This window comes from Styela clava, chromosome 5 (assembly GCF_964204865.1).
Source record: "Styela clava chromosome 5, kaStyClav1.hap1.2, whole genome shotgun sequence".
NCBI classification, from domain to species: domain Eukaryota; kingdom Metazoa; phylum Chordata; class Ascidiacea; order Stolidobranchia; family Styelidae; genus Styela; species Styela clava.
In genome coordinates this window covers 17,188,298-17,205,147 of record NC_135254.1, presented here as the reverse complement: position 1 = coordinate 17,205,147, position 16,850 = coordinate 17,188,298, and the positions used below count along the sequence as shown (strand labels likewise).

The window sequence follows — 16,850 nt, the reverse complement described above, 5'->3', positions numbered from 1 at the left end:
ATTTACTGGTACATATGTAAATGTATGATCTCTATTGTCAATAAGAAACTACCTAAAAAAAATCCAGATTTTTTATTCAAATTTATAAGTATTAAATATACTTTATATTTTTGATAAAAATTACGGAAAAAAACCCCTCTAGTACTCAATTCAGTATCACTTTCTTGCTTTTAGATTAAATCTTTAAAGTAGATTTATAGGCTAGTCAACATGTTAAAGTAAACATTTGTGTGTGTGCGAAACAAATGGTCAAATGGTTTGTTTGCATTTCCATGGTAATGGGCAATGTTGGAATAAGGTAATTTATTACATCCCTTACAGTTTATTATAGCATAGCAGTGTAAAGGGGATGTCCATCGATATAAATAAATACCAAAGATGAAATTGATTCATAATGTGAAATAAATATGGTGCATACTGAAAAACAAGAGCTGGCTGTTTTTGCACTAGTAATGTTCTGTAATTGTAAAAGATTTATGAGGAATTGAAACCCTATATGTTATTTTTGAAAATTTATTATTTTAAATTTCATATATGTTCATTGTTCAAAATAATAAGATATGAAATAGATACCTATATTCCTAAAACCCACCAAAATTAACAAAGAATTTACAGAAATACCGCAATTAGATAATAAAACGATGAACCGCAGGGAATTCTCCATTGGCAATGTACCGCAATAACTACCGCATTATAAATTTTTTGCACTTGCTGGTGGATCAATACTATGTATTAATAAGCAGTAATTTACATATCATCAGATAAACTTTTAATCTACCGTTAAATATAATGATACAAGCATAAATTGATCTAACCTTGTTGGCTGTCAGCTGATGAGCATAATTTATTTGCGCTTTATAGAAAATATTTGATCATTTATATTATTTATTTAATACCTGGTAGACCATTCTAATGATATGGTGTACAGAACTATTCAAAATATTTTAAAATTCAAGAGACAATCGAGTATAAAACATAGATACACAGAATTGCGTAGACATTAAACATCCTCGATATAAGCTCTGTGAGACTATTGAAATTTACCAAATCACTGTTGTTAAATACTAGTATGTATTATGGTTTTACTATAGATGAAATATGATAAAAAGTTTAAAAGAATATTAAGGTCCATGTCAAATAAAGTTGTTTTTAAAAAGCCATGTACAATGTCACAACTCACTAACAAATATAATAATCAGGAATAGTTGAGGAAGTTGGTTGTTGGCGTTTCCTTGTTTGTTGTGTATATAAAACTTGATGAGACTATTTACAAAGTTATTAACACTCTACTGCTAACGGATCTAGACACTGGATTTTCCTACAGAACAGCTTTTCAATTAGCCCAATCAAAAGACACAAAGAATTATTTGTATGTTTTAAACATTAAATGAATAGACAAATATCATAAAAACATTTATTTATCTGTATGGTTGAAATTCATATTTTTAAACAACCAATATTATCAATTATTGAAAATAATATTTTGAAACCCAAAGATATCCAAAATGTAACAAATTTTCGACTTTATTCAAAAAAGTAAGTATGACTTAATAAAGAAGAATTTAAAATATTTTTGGTAATAAATTATCTATATGGTTTATGTTTATTTAATATGATGGTCATATATTTTATTCGACTTCTGACACTGTAAAATAGAAAACCAATCAAAACAATCTTTACCTGAACATTACAAAATTTTTTACAATGATTTATGCAAATTTTTTTATTGAAAAATGCCCAATTTCAAATAAATTCGATCATCCATATTCAAAAATATTATCTCAGAATGGATTCAAAATATTAAATTATTTGGATATGGTGACACGATTTTGGATTTAGTCAAGCTATAACCTGAAATATAAAATGACACTTCTTTAGAATTACCGTATGTCTCGTGATCTCACAAAAATTTATTTCTTTTAGATGAATAATAGCAGGTGATAATTCTCAGGCACCCTAAAAGACAGACTCGCTTCATTGCTTTCCAAACAGTGGGTATCATTTATGATGGCAATAAATCCCATGACTGTTTATAATAGTTTTAGTTTTATTACATAGCCTATAAGGAGTTAAAAAGACTAATGGTGGTGTGTGACAATAACAAGAGTAAAGAACCTTTTCCTTTCTGCTTGTTCTGCAAATACAATTTGGAATTTACCAGTATTGGAAATTTGACAATCTTGCAAAGATATAATACAGTGACCAAATGTAACGAAAATTCCACCAAAAATTATTCAAATTGGCATCCCTAACTATACCTTACATTTAAAAGATAGCAATCTTTATTATTAAGGGTATATTTATGGAAGTTAAGTACCAGTGTTCCATATATATATTTTACTGTTGTAGATGAGAGTGTGAATGAAAAGTCATACAATCGAACAGTCCAAAAGGGAACATTGATGATGACCTAGTTTTCAAATGTTGATATGTCCCAAAGCATATAGGAAAGTGTACACTGTACATAAATACAAGTCCTGACATAATTCCAGACATCAAAAGTAAGACTAATAAATCAAATATACAAATACTTCAAATTTGTTTGACTAGGTGCATGTTTTCGAAGTGAAGTCAGGTTACTATAAACACAGGAGAACTAAAACCAAAAAATTTATATATCCAAAATACTGAAAATTACAGTAGCCTACCATACAAATAAGCTTGAATCACAAAATTATATAGATACTTCACCAAGTTTCCAGCACAACAAATACTTCATAATAAAGGGAAGCAAAATCACAGATTATTCTCATGTTGTTTCAACTTTAATTCTACAAGTGGCCATTCCAGCATATTTTCAATAACACTTAGATAGATGTGAATACAGTCATATGAATTCATGATTTTGAAAATAAGTTAGATTTAGTTTCATTTCAATATCCCATATCCGAAGGTATTATTTTAGAATATATTTGGGATGATCAATTAAAATTTTTTTTTCCATCTCGACTCTTCTTGGCCAATGCAAAGATTAATTTCTGAAAAGTATCAATCAATATTCAGTATTTTCCAGACTCAAAATTTTGGAGAAAATTAGACTTGAAATTACATTTCATTTTTAGTACATAAATATTGATGAAATCAGTACATGAGTACTGAAATACACAAAAATTTAGTGTTATCTTTCGCACAATAGTCTTCGTAATTAAAGTTTTTTAGTATCAAAATAACATGCTAAAATTAAATTATCTTGAATAACAGCTGTTTTATTATATCAGATACCGAAATTGCTGCCAGGCTACCAGAATATACTCATAATACCAAGATAATACTACGCTTTCTAGCACATCGAAGAAAAAAATTTAATTTACCTTAACTGTTTTTGTTAATGAAACCATACAAAACATAACATCTTATTAACATATTTCACCAGTAAAACATTAATGAAAGAAGCATTCAGAAGTCAACAACAGTATATAACATCTCTTCCTTGAACATTCGCAATATCAAATAACAATTAGTGATGTTAAAAACGAATTGAATATTCCAATCGATTTCAAATTAATTATGTTTTGCATTCCGGGTTTTATGAATAATTTCATCGAAAAAATTATCAATTTGAGGCGAGCAATCGAAACCTCACAATATGACTAAAAAGCAAGGTTGCTATAGCAAGTTTGAAGATAATCATCTAATACCAATGGACTTCAATGTGTTCTTTGTTGATTGTGACCCAATTTAAAATATATTCATCATGTAACTATTTTCCCAAATGAGTGTTTTTCCATTGTGAAGAAAATTCGGTACTCTCGCAGTGTGTTTACCAGGTTAGGGTTAGGCCATAATTTCATTCAGATCTTCCTTATTTTAGTTCTATTACGAGTTCGAGGACTGTCTGTGTTATCCAAGTGAATATACCCAGTGAATATACCCTTGGCCCATACGCTTCTGTCTCTTTACACAACTTGATGTAAATGTTAACTGTATTTCTGGCAACTAGCATTTTCCCAGATGGTTGAGCATGACCTTTGATGTCATCAGTTGCAGGTGACTGATCATGACCAACAATCTGTGAAGGTGATGTGGCCATGTGCACCCAGTAGTCTGGTGCACAGTTCGCTGCTGTAGAACAAGACTGACTTATGTCCACTTTTTGAGATTTTCACTTTTTTCAATTATTTGAGGTTTTAAACCATGCTCTTTCAGATGCACATAAGCTTGACCCTTGAAACTGTATAGTTTAGAAGAGAGCTTTAAATTATGTCCCTATGCTGTAGTGCAAGACTGTCTTGTGTCTCATGGTGAGATTTAAGTCTCATTTGCTCTGTACAACTTTTTCGAACAACAGTGACTTATGTCTCAAAAATAGGACATAAGTCTTGGTTCGCTGGTTGTTTTTTTATGCAAAAGTGGCTTATGTCTAAAAAAGTGGACATAAGCTCTAAACTCCCCAAAACAAATTTTAAATATACTGGACATAAGCCTTCATGCATGACTGCACATACCCAGTAAAACCTTTAATAGTCTACTTATATCTGTCAAATTTGAGATTTTTTTCAACCAATATGTGATATTAAATATTTCTGTTTGTGCTTGATCATTGAGTTGACACAATATGTAATTTATTTCTGTTTTATATTTCATCAACACACAAATGTCTGTTGCTACTTTTTAGGAGTGAACAACTCTTTGCTGAAACCCGATGCTGCTCAAAAATGAGCTCAAAATGTGCCTATCGTCTGAAACTTATGCTGTAGATCTAATTTAGTTATGGTCAAACAAGGTTTACGGTTCTGTATTAGAATTCAATATGTTTTGTTTATTTATCAGATATTTAGAATTTAAATCTGTACGTGAATCTGAATTATGCCAAGAATTAAAACCGGTTGCTGCGTTTCAACAGAAGCGTGGCGATTTGATAATGAACGTGAGAGTGTTGTTGAAAGATGGTCATACAAAACATATGGTGAGAATTGGCGAGATGCAAGAGTACATGGTAAAGTGACAGGACGACAGGGGGAGAAGTGGATTGTTGAGTGGGCAGATGGAGATACAACACCTTTTGAATCAGGTTATTTGCTTTTAGAAGCAGGACAGCAGAATTTGCACCCAGACAATGAGATGCAGATGGTTGCTGAGAATGTTCAGATAGAAGATGAGCAAACAGAAAATAATGTAAACGAGTTAGTTAGATTGAATGAAGGAGATGAGCCAGAAAGCAGTGAGAATGATGTAGATGAGGATATCTCAGTTGACAGTGACAGTGAATGGATTCCTGATCCCAAAAGGCCAGCATCACACTTTTTCGATCAAGAATCTGATACATCTGAGGATGAAGAATCTGGACTTTCTGAGGATCGAACTGCTAAACAGATCAAACTGTCAGAATATGAGGAAGTTTATTTGACAAAAAATAATAAAAGATTATTCAAAGCAAAGTGTGGTGTTGTTGGTGACGAGCAAGCAAATCAAAATTTTGGTCAATTTTTCATAATTAAACCAATGAAAGATGCGGTTACTTGGGTACTTTTCGATGAGGACATACACTGTCCTGGAGCAGCTGTGTTTTGGAATTTTAACAGCGTACAAAAGATGCCAAAATACAAAATTCCTGAAACACCAACAGTTGCTCAGACACCGACTGTGATGGAGGAAAAAAGAAAAAAGCGAAACCCAAATGAATGGAAAAGGACAACACTGAAAAGAAAATTAAATACCGGGATGCACTTCTATGGAGACAAAACACCTTCTTCGGATGAAAGAGTCTGTACACCGAAATCACCCTGCTGGTCTGGTTGCAGGAACAATTGTCGTTCTAAAATTTCAGAAGAGGAGCAGAAAATCATTTGTAGTGCTTTCTGGGACCTCGCGTCATATGACATGCAAGCTTCGTACATCGGGAAATATGTAAAGAGAGTTCCAGTCCAAAGGCGAAAGAACCACAAAAGAAACTCCATCACTGGCAAGAAGAGACAAAGACAAATGAGTCGTCTCTATAGATTGGTAAAGCCCAACTCAGAATACGAAGAATTAGTGCGGGTGTGTCAAAAGTTTTTTCTTTCTACTCTTTCAATATCAGAGAAAAGGGTAAGATCGGCACTCGATAAAATAGCATCTAGTGGGGAGACTACCCCAGATCGAAGAGGCAGTCATGGAAACCAGAAGAAGGTAGATGAAAGCAGAGAAGCACCAGTTATCGAGCACATCAAGCTGTTTAAAACAGTGGAGAGCCATTATGTCAGGAGCACGTCAAAATTTGAATATCTGGAGGAGGGACTTTCACTGTCCAGAATGCATAGGATGTATGTAGACTGGTGCCATGAAAAGAACATTTCCCCAGAAAACTATTCTTTTTATGGCAGAGTATTTAATACCAAATTCAATATTAAATTCCATAAACTCAAACATGACACATGTGCCGCATATGACAATACTCCCCAAAGAGCATTAACAGACAAAATGTTTCATGACCAAGAAATTCATTTGAGTGAAAAGAGCGAAGTCCGAAAATTTAAAAAAAGCTTAAAAGAGTTGGCACAAAATGACCCGACAACTGTTGTGGCAGCCTTTGACATGGAAAAAACTTTGTTATTGCCCCACGGGCCAACATCGTCGTTCTATTACTCCCTGCGATTACGAGTCACCAATTTCACCGTTACCAACATTGTCACCAAAAACTCGTCCTGTTATTTGTGGAACGAAGCTGAGGGTAAAAAGGGTGCATGCGAAGTAGCAAGCTCCCTTTTCAAGTATATAGAACAACTGAAAAGCATGGGCATTAAAAATATCCACTTCTTTAGTGATCGTTGTACCGGTCAAAACAACAACAGGATGGTTGTGATTATGTTGTCTTTCGCTATGCGATCTCTTGGGCTGGATGAAATAACAATGAACTATTTGATAACCGGGCACTCTCAGAACGAAAATGACACAACACACTCAATCATTGAAACTCACACCAAAAATCAACTAGTATTTACTACCGCTCAGTGGGAGACTGCTATACGCATGTCCTTTGCTTCAACGCGAGCGGAAGTAAATATGCTAAATCATGACGACTTCATTGATTTCAAAAATGCAGAGGCCCTTCCACAATATAATGATGTTTTGAAAAAAGACATTTTTGAACACCAACCAGATGGGAACAATGATACAAACAAAGTATACTGGTTCAAATTATTGCAAATAAAATTCACCCAAGACCAACCAGACATGATGTTCTACAAATATAGCTACAATGATGTCAACTACAAATCTGCCATCCTTGTTAGATTTAACAAAAAAGGTACGAGAAGAAGCAGCATTGACATGTTCTTTGACCCTTCCAAGTTGCCTAAACTATACTCTGCAAGTCTTGGGATAAACGTGGACAAAAAAAAAGATTTGCTGAAGTTATGCACGAAAAAGCTAATCCCAACTCAGCACCACAGTTTCTACGAAGCACTGGATGTGAAATAATCACGAAAGACAAATTTCAATTTTAAAGTTGGGCGTTTCTTATGTGACATGTTCCCTCGAGCAACTGAATGTAGTAAAATACATTCGGAATTCATTGAATTTTTGCAAAGACTGTGGAATAGAAACAAATAATTGAAATATGCAAAACCGTTTCATCCATCTCATTGACTTGAGATCACTGTTTTTCTTTACACCACATAATTCATTGCGTTCCTACATTTATAATTTTTGATATGGTTGCTGCCATGGTGTTGTATCGTGTTTGTGTCAGTTCATTTCAGAAATCAACTATTTACCCCCAATATTGTTTTTACACCTCATTTTTCCATGAAACAAGATATCGATCATGGCAGAGCTGTATTATAATTGCTTCTCCATATTTTCACCTGGTTGCACGATATTACGAAGCTATGTTATTAACTTGTTTTCCTAGTGCGTTTCTGTTAATTCTACAGTATATTTCATTTGTTACATGGTGTTTCCACTCGCTAGAGCATTTGTTCTGGTTGTCTTATTTAATTATCTGGTATTCTGTTGGAACCAAGTTGAATGATATTATGTTCTTAATGCTGAGTCCTGCAGCTGACATTTTCAATAGAACAACAAAGGTCTTCTTAGAAGATATAATTTGATTTGAAAAGTCTTGAAGTTATTTAGAATTGTTCAACTAATGCTTGCAGTTTTTTGTTTGCAAAAAAAAACAGTAATAATTAGAAAAGGCTTATTTATCACAATTGTTGGGAGATATGCAGGAAAGATAAAGTGCTGTGAGATTCATTCAGATTTTTTCATCTAGTTAATCAGCTTCTTTTAACACAATAAATTTCATTAATTTAATAGAGAACTATTCACTATTAGGACAAAAAACTTTAGAGCTGTAAACATGGGGCACCAAATGTAATCGATGATGGCGTTTTACCAATGACGACAATAGAAAAGAGATACCTTGTCGAATTAGAGAGCTCAGAATAGTTTATACAGTTCTTCTCCGCTACTTGTATGCACGTTGTTATCATTTATATCATAAATGGCTTCATAGAATAATGTTTGCTAGGTTTTAAGCAATTGATGAATATGATGATGTTGCCTCAAGTCACACCAGCGACAAGGATAAAAACAAATTATTTAGTGCAAAAGAGACTTATGTCCAAAACAGTGTAAAAAAAATAAACAAAGGAATGCAAAAAAATAAAAAAAAATAATCTAAAAAATGCAGAAGAATGCAACAATTAAATTGGACTAAACGTTTTATACAGCTATGGAAAAATAAAATTGTTATCGAAAATTAACCCCCGAAAAAAACTTTAATGGCCATTTTCTCAGAATGTCAAAATGGGACATAAGTCACTCTTGTTCTAGGGCAGCGAGTTGAGCTGGTGTTGCTTATGTCTGTATGTGTTACTTTGGTTATTGCTTTGAACATTTATTGCTGTTTGATTAATACATTTATTATTAAATATACTTTGGTGGAGTCGCTTCAACAGTAAAGTTGGCGAACAAAATTAGTTACCTCCATATTGGTACATACACTTTTGCCGAAAATTCAACATATTCAATATTGCATAATATTAGAGAACCCATACAGCTATTCAAACAATCAGAAGCACAATGAGCAAATAATTGCTAATATTCAATTTAAACAGACCTGACAATTGCCTTTCTGCATCTTGCATACTCTTCAACCACTTTTCTTTTTCGACAGCAGAATCAGCAGCCATGTAAAATGTGCCTCTATATTTATGATATAATGCAAGAACATGTTGAGTGGGTCTCTTGGATGGCTCGTTACCAGATCCAACTTTTTTGATAACTTCTGATACATTTTCTCGAACAAAGCCTGAGATATTGGAATAAAATAAAAAAAAATTTCAATATCTTGAATCAATGTGAAAACAGAAGAATAACTGGGACACACAGAATGAAAACTTTAAGCTAATTTGCACTTTAAGCTAATTATCATGATCCATTCGTTTGACATCCGAATCGGGATTCAATGCATGACCATGGAGTGTCCAAAACAGACTGAATATTCAACATTAAATAACTTCAAAGTTATAATTTCTTGATTTAATAATTAAATTAAAAATCTGCCATATTGATAAATTGACATCAGGAAGGCAAAAATAGGCTTCAAGTATTTTCCAGAAATTGTAGAAAATCAAATAAAACATCATTTATTGATTTTTTTGCATTATCAAGTTCAACCACTATGAATATATAATGAATCGTGCAAATTAACAACCGTCAAACATAAACAAATCATAATTTATGCCATATTATTAGGGATGGTCAAAATCAAATATTTCACTATTTCCAACACATTCTGAATATGAAATATCAATATATTCCACATTGGGAAAATTACATAAATCACTATATCTTCATGTTGATCACTTTTGAAATGACATAAATATAAAAGATCATTGTTTTCTCTGTGCCTTTTTTGACCAGCGAAGATATTGTTCTTTTTGATATATTTGGTTCGAAATTCTTAATTATTGAATAAAAATGTTCCAAATTATTGCTAAAATCAAAAATTTACTACATTGAATACAATAAATTTCAAATGTATTTGAATATTCAATTCGCTTTGGATATCCCTGTATATTTCCTATTCAAGAAGTTTTTAAATTTAACTAGGCCTATTTATTTATAATATAAATAGTAAATTACGGTATTTGGCTCATGGCCCAACCGTGATAACAATAGCCATTTCATTAGTATTAGCAAAAACTCATTTGCAGAAGTGTTGTTAAAAACAGAGGCTTATATTTTATTATTTCATACATGTACATTGCAACAGGAAATGTTGATAACTCACCAAAATCTCTCAAATATTCTTTGACTAATTGACTGAAATGTGTATCTACATTGTCAATAACTTTGAAACTGCTGAATTTTCGAAAAAATCTTGGTTTATTGGCTGCATCAAAATCCTATATTAAATGAACGAAAATGTTGTTTATTTGCAATAACTAAACAGACAATTTAACACATTGACCCATTATATTGAAATTGCTATTCCAGATTTTATGCATCAAATGCCAATTTGATTGATATACTACTAGTCAAGCAGTGGAAAGTTCATTCATTTGAAATCATAAGGTACTGTTACCCGCAAGAGTTGTGTATAATAAGACGCAATACTAAAAGAAGGTCAAACAAGCTCGTGATATCACACAAATCTAGTACTACCGTAGTTACTTCTAGTAACTATCTAATATAAAAACAAGAAAGTTTACTAAATAGATTTGCTTATTAAAAAACTGTTTTTTAAAAATGTCTATAGAAGCCTTGTAATAGATTGCAGCAACGAATACATACTTCCTCGGTGTCATAAACCTCCAATGTATAATCTGGTTGAAGAACACAATATCTTCGTCTCCATTTCCTGTGTTCAGATCCACCGAGGACATAAAGTGACCCAGACTGAAGAGGTCGATTATAATTTTGCCACTAAAATAGAAGATAAAAAGAATGAACAGCTGCACTAAGAAAATATTTAATCCCATAATGATTAGTATTATTTCAAATGAAAATGTCACTACAAAGAGGCAATTTCACACCATAACTCTAAACAACTCTCTGTACAAGCACGCGCAAATTAAAACAATTAGAAACATTACTATTCAGCATTGCCAACCAAAATTGTTACTGACACAAACCAAGTACCACCGGTGCAGTACCCCACCAAAATAAATAGTTGTAAGATTATAAGAGAAGAAAATAAACCAAAAATCAGTCTCAAAATTAATGAGTCTCAAACAATATCTACCTTTCTTTGGTTTAATAGTAAATCTTTTTCATTTTTTCCACTCAAATCTTTTCTCATTTGTTGCAGTATACAATATGAATATGCAGATTTATATCTTTCCGCTACTTGAATCACCATATTTTTTGTATCCGCTATACAATGAATAATATATGGTTTAGGAATCAAGCATTAAAAATCAGACCTTGTAATATAAATTGCATTGGTTGACAAAACACAGTTTGAAATTACATTTCTTTCAGTTATTGAACTTCAAAATTTCATTTGCAACTAATCGAATTGGAATGGACTAATATATTTTGGTTCAATTAAAACATTTATGGAACTATACTGACGATTTCTTACCAACTACTTCTTTGGATCGCTCATTCCACATGTGTTTTGTCATTAACTCTCCCATATCGATGGCTGCAAAACTGCAAGCAGCTTGAATTTAAAGAATGATTCCCAGAACTAAATCCAATTTGGTTCCACTTATTCACAGTAATGCGTATGCTTATAGCCTACCTACACAATTTGGCTGAAATTATTAAGCAAGATAAAATGTAAACATGTGAGGTTAGGAAAGTCAACAAGGCTGAAAAATCAGGGGGTTTGCAAACCATAGTTTTCCTGTTAGAGCTCTAAAATGAGTATGGGAATAGTTATTCTATTAGGAAGTTTTAGATAAATATATGAGGATGGTGCATGTCTAACTGACCAGCAGTTATATCGCCCTTATTGCGATGCGGAGATTATCCCAATTCTCTGGCACATAAATACCATACTCTCCATGGGAATCAAACTTGCGAACCATGTACAGAACATTCGGCAATACAGTGGCAAATGTTTCAAACGCATGATATGCCAACCAGTGGGCAAATGGAAATTTGAACAGTTAATTCAAGTGAAAGACAAATATTGTTTACATTAAAATGACTGTGGCTCCCAAATTTAGATAATTATGTGCAAATTGCAACATGTTGGCAGAAGAGTACCAGTAACCAGATTTGAACACCTACGAAATGAAATAACAAGTCTGTAAAGTTCAACCTAGTCATAAAACCACTTCAATAGCATAGAATATACATTACATAAATTCACAGTAATTAGAATTAATTTGATTGCAATTAATCACAGTAATTAGATTAAATTTCACATCTAGTATTTTAACTTTAATAAACAAAGACTAAAAACAAATTCAACAAAATAATAATATTAAACTATTGGGGAAGGCAGCAATTGGTCCAACAAACAATTATAAAAAAAAGCATGATTTACGGTATTGAATATTCGAATATATTGAGAACTGCATAAATGAAGAAATCATTAGCTATGAATGAAGAAAATAGTTTATAAAACAAGAAAATATTCAATTACATACCAGTACATACAACAACGGCAATACTACATTACAAGGGGCTAAATTGTGGGGAACTAAAATGCAAACACGATTCTACATCCTGATAACCCCAAAAGCAAATTACACAGTTAATATTTTTGTACATAAACAGTTATAACCATGTTTTTTTTATTGTATATTCAACTACCAAAGCTTGAATGACATTTGTCAGGCGTTTTTACCGCTACCTTCAATTTTTTAGCTCCTGGTATGTCAATGGTCGTTTACAAATTCATTTAAAAAATTTAAAATGAGTAACTGAATAAATTTCAGCATCATCTTGAAAAAATGACTATCATTCAAGCATAGTTATTAGAAAGCAATTTAGTATTTTTCCAAGTATGGAAATATGAATTTTTTTAATTGACAACTGAAAAGCTTTGAGTTCTCCAAATTTTTGCCACTTGCGGACTTGTGCCATATTAGAATTTCTACAAAATTTTTCATGCTTGCCATAAATTGAATATTTCAAAATTGAAATTCTGCTAAAAGTTGAAAATCCCTGAGGTACTCCAGATTCCGAAAAATAATTCCTGCCTTTAAAGACAAATCAATTGTGAATACAAATTCCTCTTTTGCGAGACAGTTGGGCGCCTCCACATCCTCTACAAAATCGTGAACAGATATTGTGCAATAAACTGAAGGGAGGTCGGGATGCGCAATCCAAAAGCAACACTATTCTGCTATTAGATTCCTCGGGAAACAATAATGCGATTCACTGAAGAAAAATATTTTACCAAAGCATATGAATGTTTTAAGCAAAAGATAGTCAACAGGAATGAATTTAAGTCATTCAACGCCCAACGGACGTCGCAATTGATTTATATCATCATCGCAACAAACATAGAGCAATCTCACACAACTGCCATCATGCCACACACCCTCGTTTCTGGAACAAATAGAGTGTTTGTATTATGGATCTGAATATTGGGACATCTTGGAATTAGAGTGCTCTACTGGTATTACATCAATCACAACGACGAACATTAGTTTGCTTATTTCTAAATGATGGCTTCTCCTCCAGATTGCAATTTTCTTGGACTGGCCTGAATAACACAGCAAGAATAAGAGACACTCTTGTTATAATTCCAAACACCAACAAAACTGTAGCTTGAAGAGAGAACATAATTGGTTTCACAATCGCCTTCCACATTGCAATGGGAATGCTTGATACTCGTAAGAATATTCCGTTAGCTTTTGAAGAAGTTCTTTGTATAAACTCTTGAAAATATTGAATCTTCTCAAGTGCTGAGCTAAGACAAGCTAGCATCGACAAGAAGCTGATCCACATCATTTTGAAAATTTGGAGTAAACGGGTAATTCCTTTGGAAGTCATTATGATTGCTTCATAAACATCCAATAACTGTAGGAATAAAATACAGAAATAGATAATATCTATAAGTGCCAAGCATACACAATTTTCGGGTCTCGTGAAGCAAACGTCATAACTGCTTACAGTAAAAAAAAAAAAACAAATAAGGTGTGAAACTGAATGCTGTAAGTGCTTCGATAACGCCAACATATTGTGATGTGAAAATTCAACCCAAATTTTCATTTTTTTTTACTAAAAATAAAAGTCCTGAGGTCCGTCTTGCACGAACACAATATGCTGAACATGGGACGAGTCACAAACGGGAGGCGAACAACTCGACTCACCAGACGACAGGTGATTTGTCCACCTTTACGCATTTTCGACAGACACAATACTAGGTAATTTCAATCTTTTTACATTAAAATTTCAAATCACATTTCTGTTTGGTAATATTTGAGCAGTTCATTCATCAACTATGTTCATTTCACATCCTGACATCACATTTTTGTAAGGAGTTATTTAAATATATATGTAAATCCTATCCTAAACAGTTATGGCGTTTACTTGACTAGAACCCAATTTTCATGATATTTGGTCCTGGATTGCAGAACATCTCAGGCGTCTTGAGAAAGAAAATGGGTGTAGACTACTAATTTTAAGAATATGTTTATACTTCTGCAAGCTTGGTTAAGAATCTTTACGTTTCTGACGCCATCCTTTTAAGCTGTTCGAAATCTCAAATTATTCATAGTCTGAATCAGTGTGGCATCGCACAGGCATACCGTACTTCTATACTTTGGACTTCACGATTTGCCTTCAATGCAGCCGAGCTCACAAGAGAATACCGTGCTGGAATACAAAGGCACACCGCGTGATCGATGGGGTACGCTTAGCATGATCTGTAGCTAAATGAATAGCATTTTATTTAGCAGGCGAGTAATGCCGGCAATAGCCCTTTAGCGCCAATTGCTAAATAATCTAATGCAGTGGTCGGCAATCCTTTTTAGGTGAAGGAGCGGTAAAGCCTAACCAAAATTTTGGCGACCATCTTTATACAAACGAACTAAGCTTATGTAGTAAATTACACACGTTAGAAAATTTATGTTGAAATTATCTCCAAAAACAGGGGTACCCGTTGATGCTATTTAATGCGAGATCTGTATTTGTTTGTACATGGATTAACCAGAGCCATTATATAATGGCTCTGGATTAACTGTTCCCAATTTGAAGTTATGGTCGATACTCTACAGTGATAAGGTATATATACTACTACGTGTTTCTTACGTCCACCCGATTTCGATATTTTGTTTTTGTAGTTGTAATTGTAAATATCGCAAACCCGACCCACATAAAAAGGTAACACTGTCTGTGAATCTTCTCTTGCAAAGTATGAGTCAGGGTTGCCGGACCCCAGCGATCAAAAAAAGCCAAATCAAGACATAAAAAAAGCCAGAAAAAGCCAACAATTTCACTAAGTACAAAAGCCCCATGATTTGTCAGACTTTAAGCCCTTGGCAACGTACTGATGATGATGTAGAGCCATCAGTTCATTCAGTGAGGCACACAAATAGAAAGTAAAGTTCCTATAGAACTGTAGAAAGTAAAATGAATATCAAGCGGACAGCATCATTTTACCATTGAATATATACAATACAGGGTGCCGCCTCAGTCTGTCAGTATGTAATATACCTACATGTTTCTACTTAAACTTGTGATATATCTTGAAAAACTCTTTTTTTTGGAAACAGAATGTAAAACTGACTAGGCGAAACTATAAAAACGAGGCAATGTTTACAACCCTGCTTGAACATCTGTCTGAGCAGCTGCAGAAACTGCAATTATTTCTTATTGGGTAGGATATGGTTAAGAGTTTTAATGTAACAAACAAGGAAATCGATGCTTCAGGAAATCCTAATGTTAAGTAGCTAAGTAGGCTACGTTGTTACACACTAAATCTTGTATTTCATATGATTTTGATAATAGAGATTAGAATAGACTTGAAAAAAGTCAAAAAAACGCCAAAAAGCCAAACGGAAATTCTGACGCCAAACGCGTTTGAAAAATGGCAAATTTGGCGTTAAAAAGGCCAATGAGTATTTATCTATAAGTATCGACCACAAGACTACTAAGATATATATCGCAAATACGCTTTTCAACTCATTATCATTCGAAATTATAATCGCGGGGATTCGTTGTTGTTAGATTGTAGAGGTGTTTTTTTGACGCTATCCGTTTTTATGTAATCTTTCTGCGGACCGATAGTAATTTTTCGCGGACCGGTGATGGGATTGATCTAAAGTTGCGCCAGATTACGTGGGGCGATTAATTGGATAGTGGTGACTTCAAACCAAATGAAAATAACAATAGGCATTACATTCAGAATTGCATGAACAACAATTGGACCATAACCCTGAAGAGATCTTATCAACTGTAAGCGGACGGATGAATCTCGGTTTGTACTGCTCGCTCTTGCGTTCAGTTGGGTAGTCTTTCCATCGTATTTTTTAGTTATTATTAGTTAAGTTATGTGGTGAGTTAAGTTAACGGGTATAAATAAGCTATTAATTAAACACTTGTAGATTCTTACCATGAATATCAAGTTTAGTTGAGCACTAGCTCATATAACGTTCTCAAATAGGTACGGTAACTTTAAGGAAGGCTCGACTGAGAAAAATATGCCTAAAACAACGATATTTTCATGTTTGTGTGGAAGGTTTATGATTAAATTAATGACGATTCTTGAGTATTCAGCAGACTTTACTACTATATAGGCTACCACATCTATTTGATTCAGGAAATAATGACTGTTTGTGTAGTGCACGTTTGTGAGAAAGAGGGAAAAGTAACCAATTTTACTGATGTCAGTTTGTCTAAATTCATAAAGTCGACAAGAACCTGGGCAGCAATCATAAGTTGTGCAGGAGTTTAAAGAAATGAAGCGATTGGGCGGCGAGAAATCATGTATCAAGTTGTAAGCTGACAGTTGA

The 16,850-nt window shown here is 33.3% G+C and overlaps 1 protein-coding gene across 1 annotated transcript in view; it reads right to left on the bottom strand.

Moving 5' to 3' along the window:
• LOC120344583 (protein Niban 2-like) overlaps positions 1-15,054 on the bottom strand; it is a 34,155-nt gene extending 19,101 nt beyond the window's left edge. Inside the window, exons 1-5 of the mRNA XM_039413878.2 lie at positions 11,516-15,054; positions 11,174-11,304; positions 10,723-10,854; positions 10,220-10,334; positions 9,044-9,235 (exon numbers count right to left, since the gene is read on the bottom strand). Of these exons, the coding sequence (XP_039269812.2) occupies positions 9,044-9,235; positions 10,220-10,334; positions 10,723-10,854; positions 11,174-11,304; positions 11,516-11,570 (625 nt within the window). The 5' untranslated portion in view covers positions 11,571-15,054. The remainder of the gene's footprint in view (positions 1-9,043; positions 9,236-10,219; positions 10,335-10,722; positions 10,855-11,173; positions 11,305-11,515) is intronic.
• Between the last annotated feature and the right edge of the window lie 1,796 nt (positions 15,055-16,850).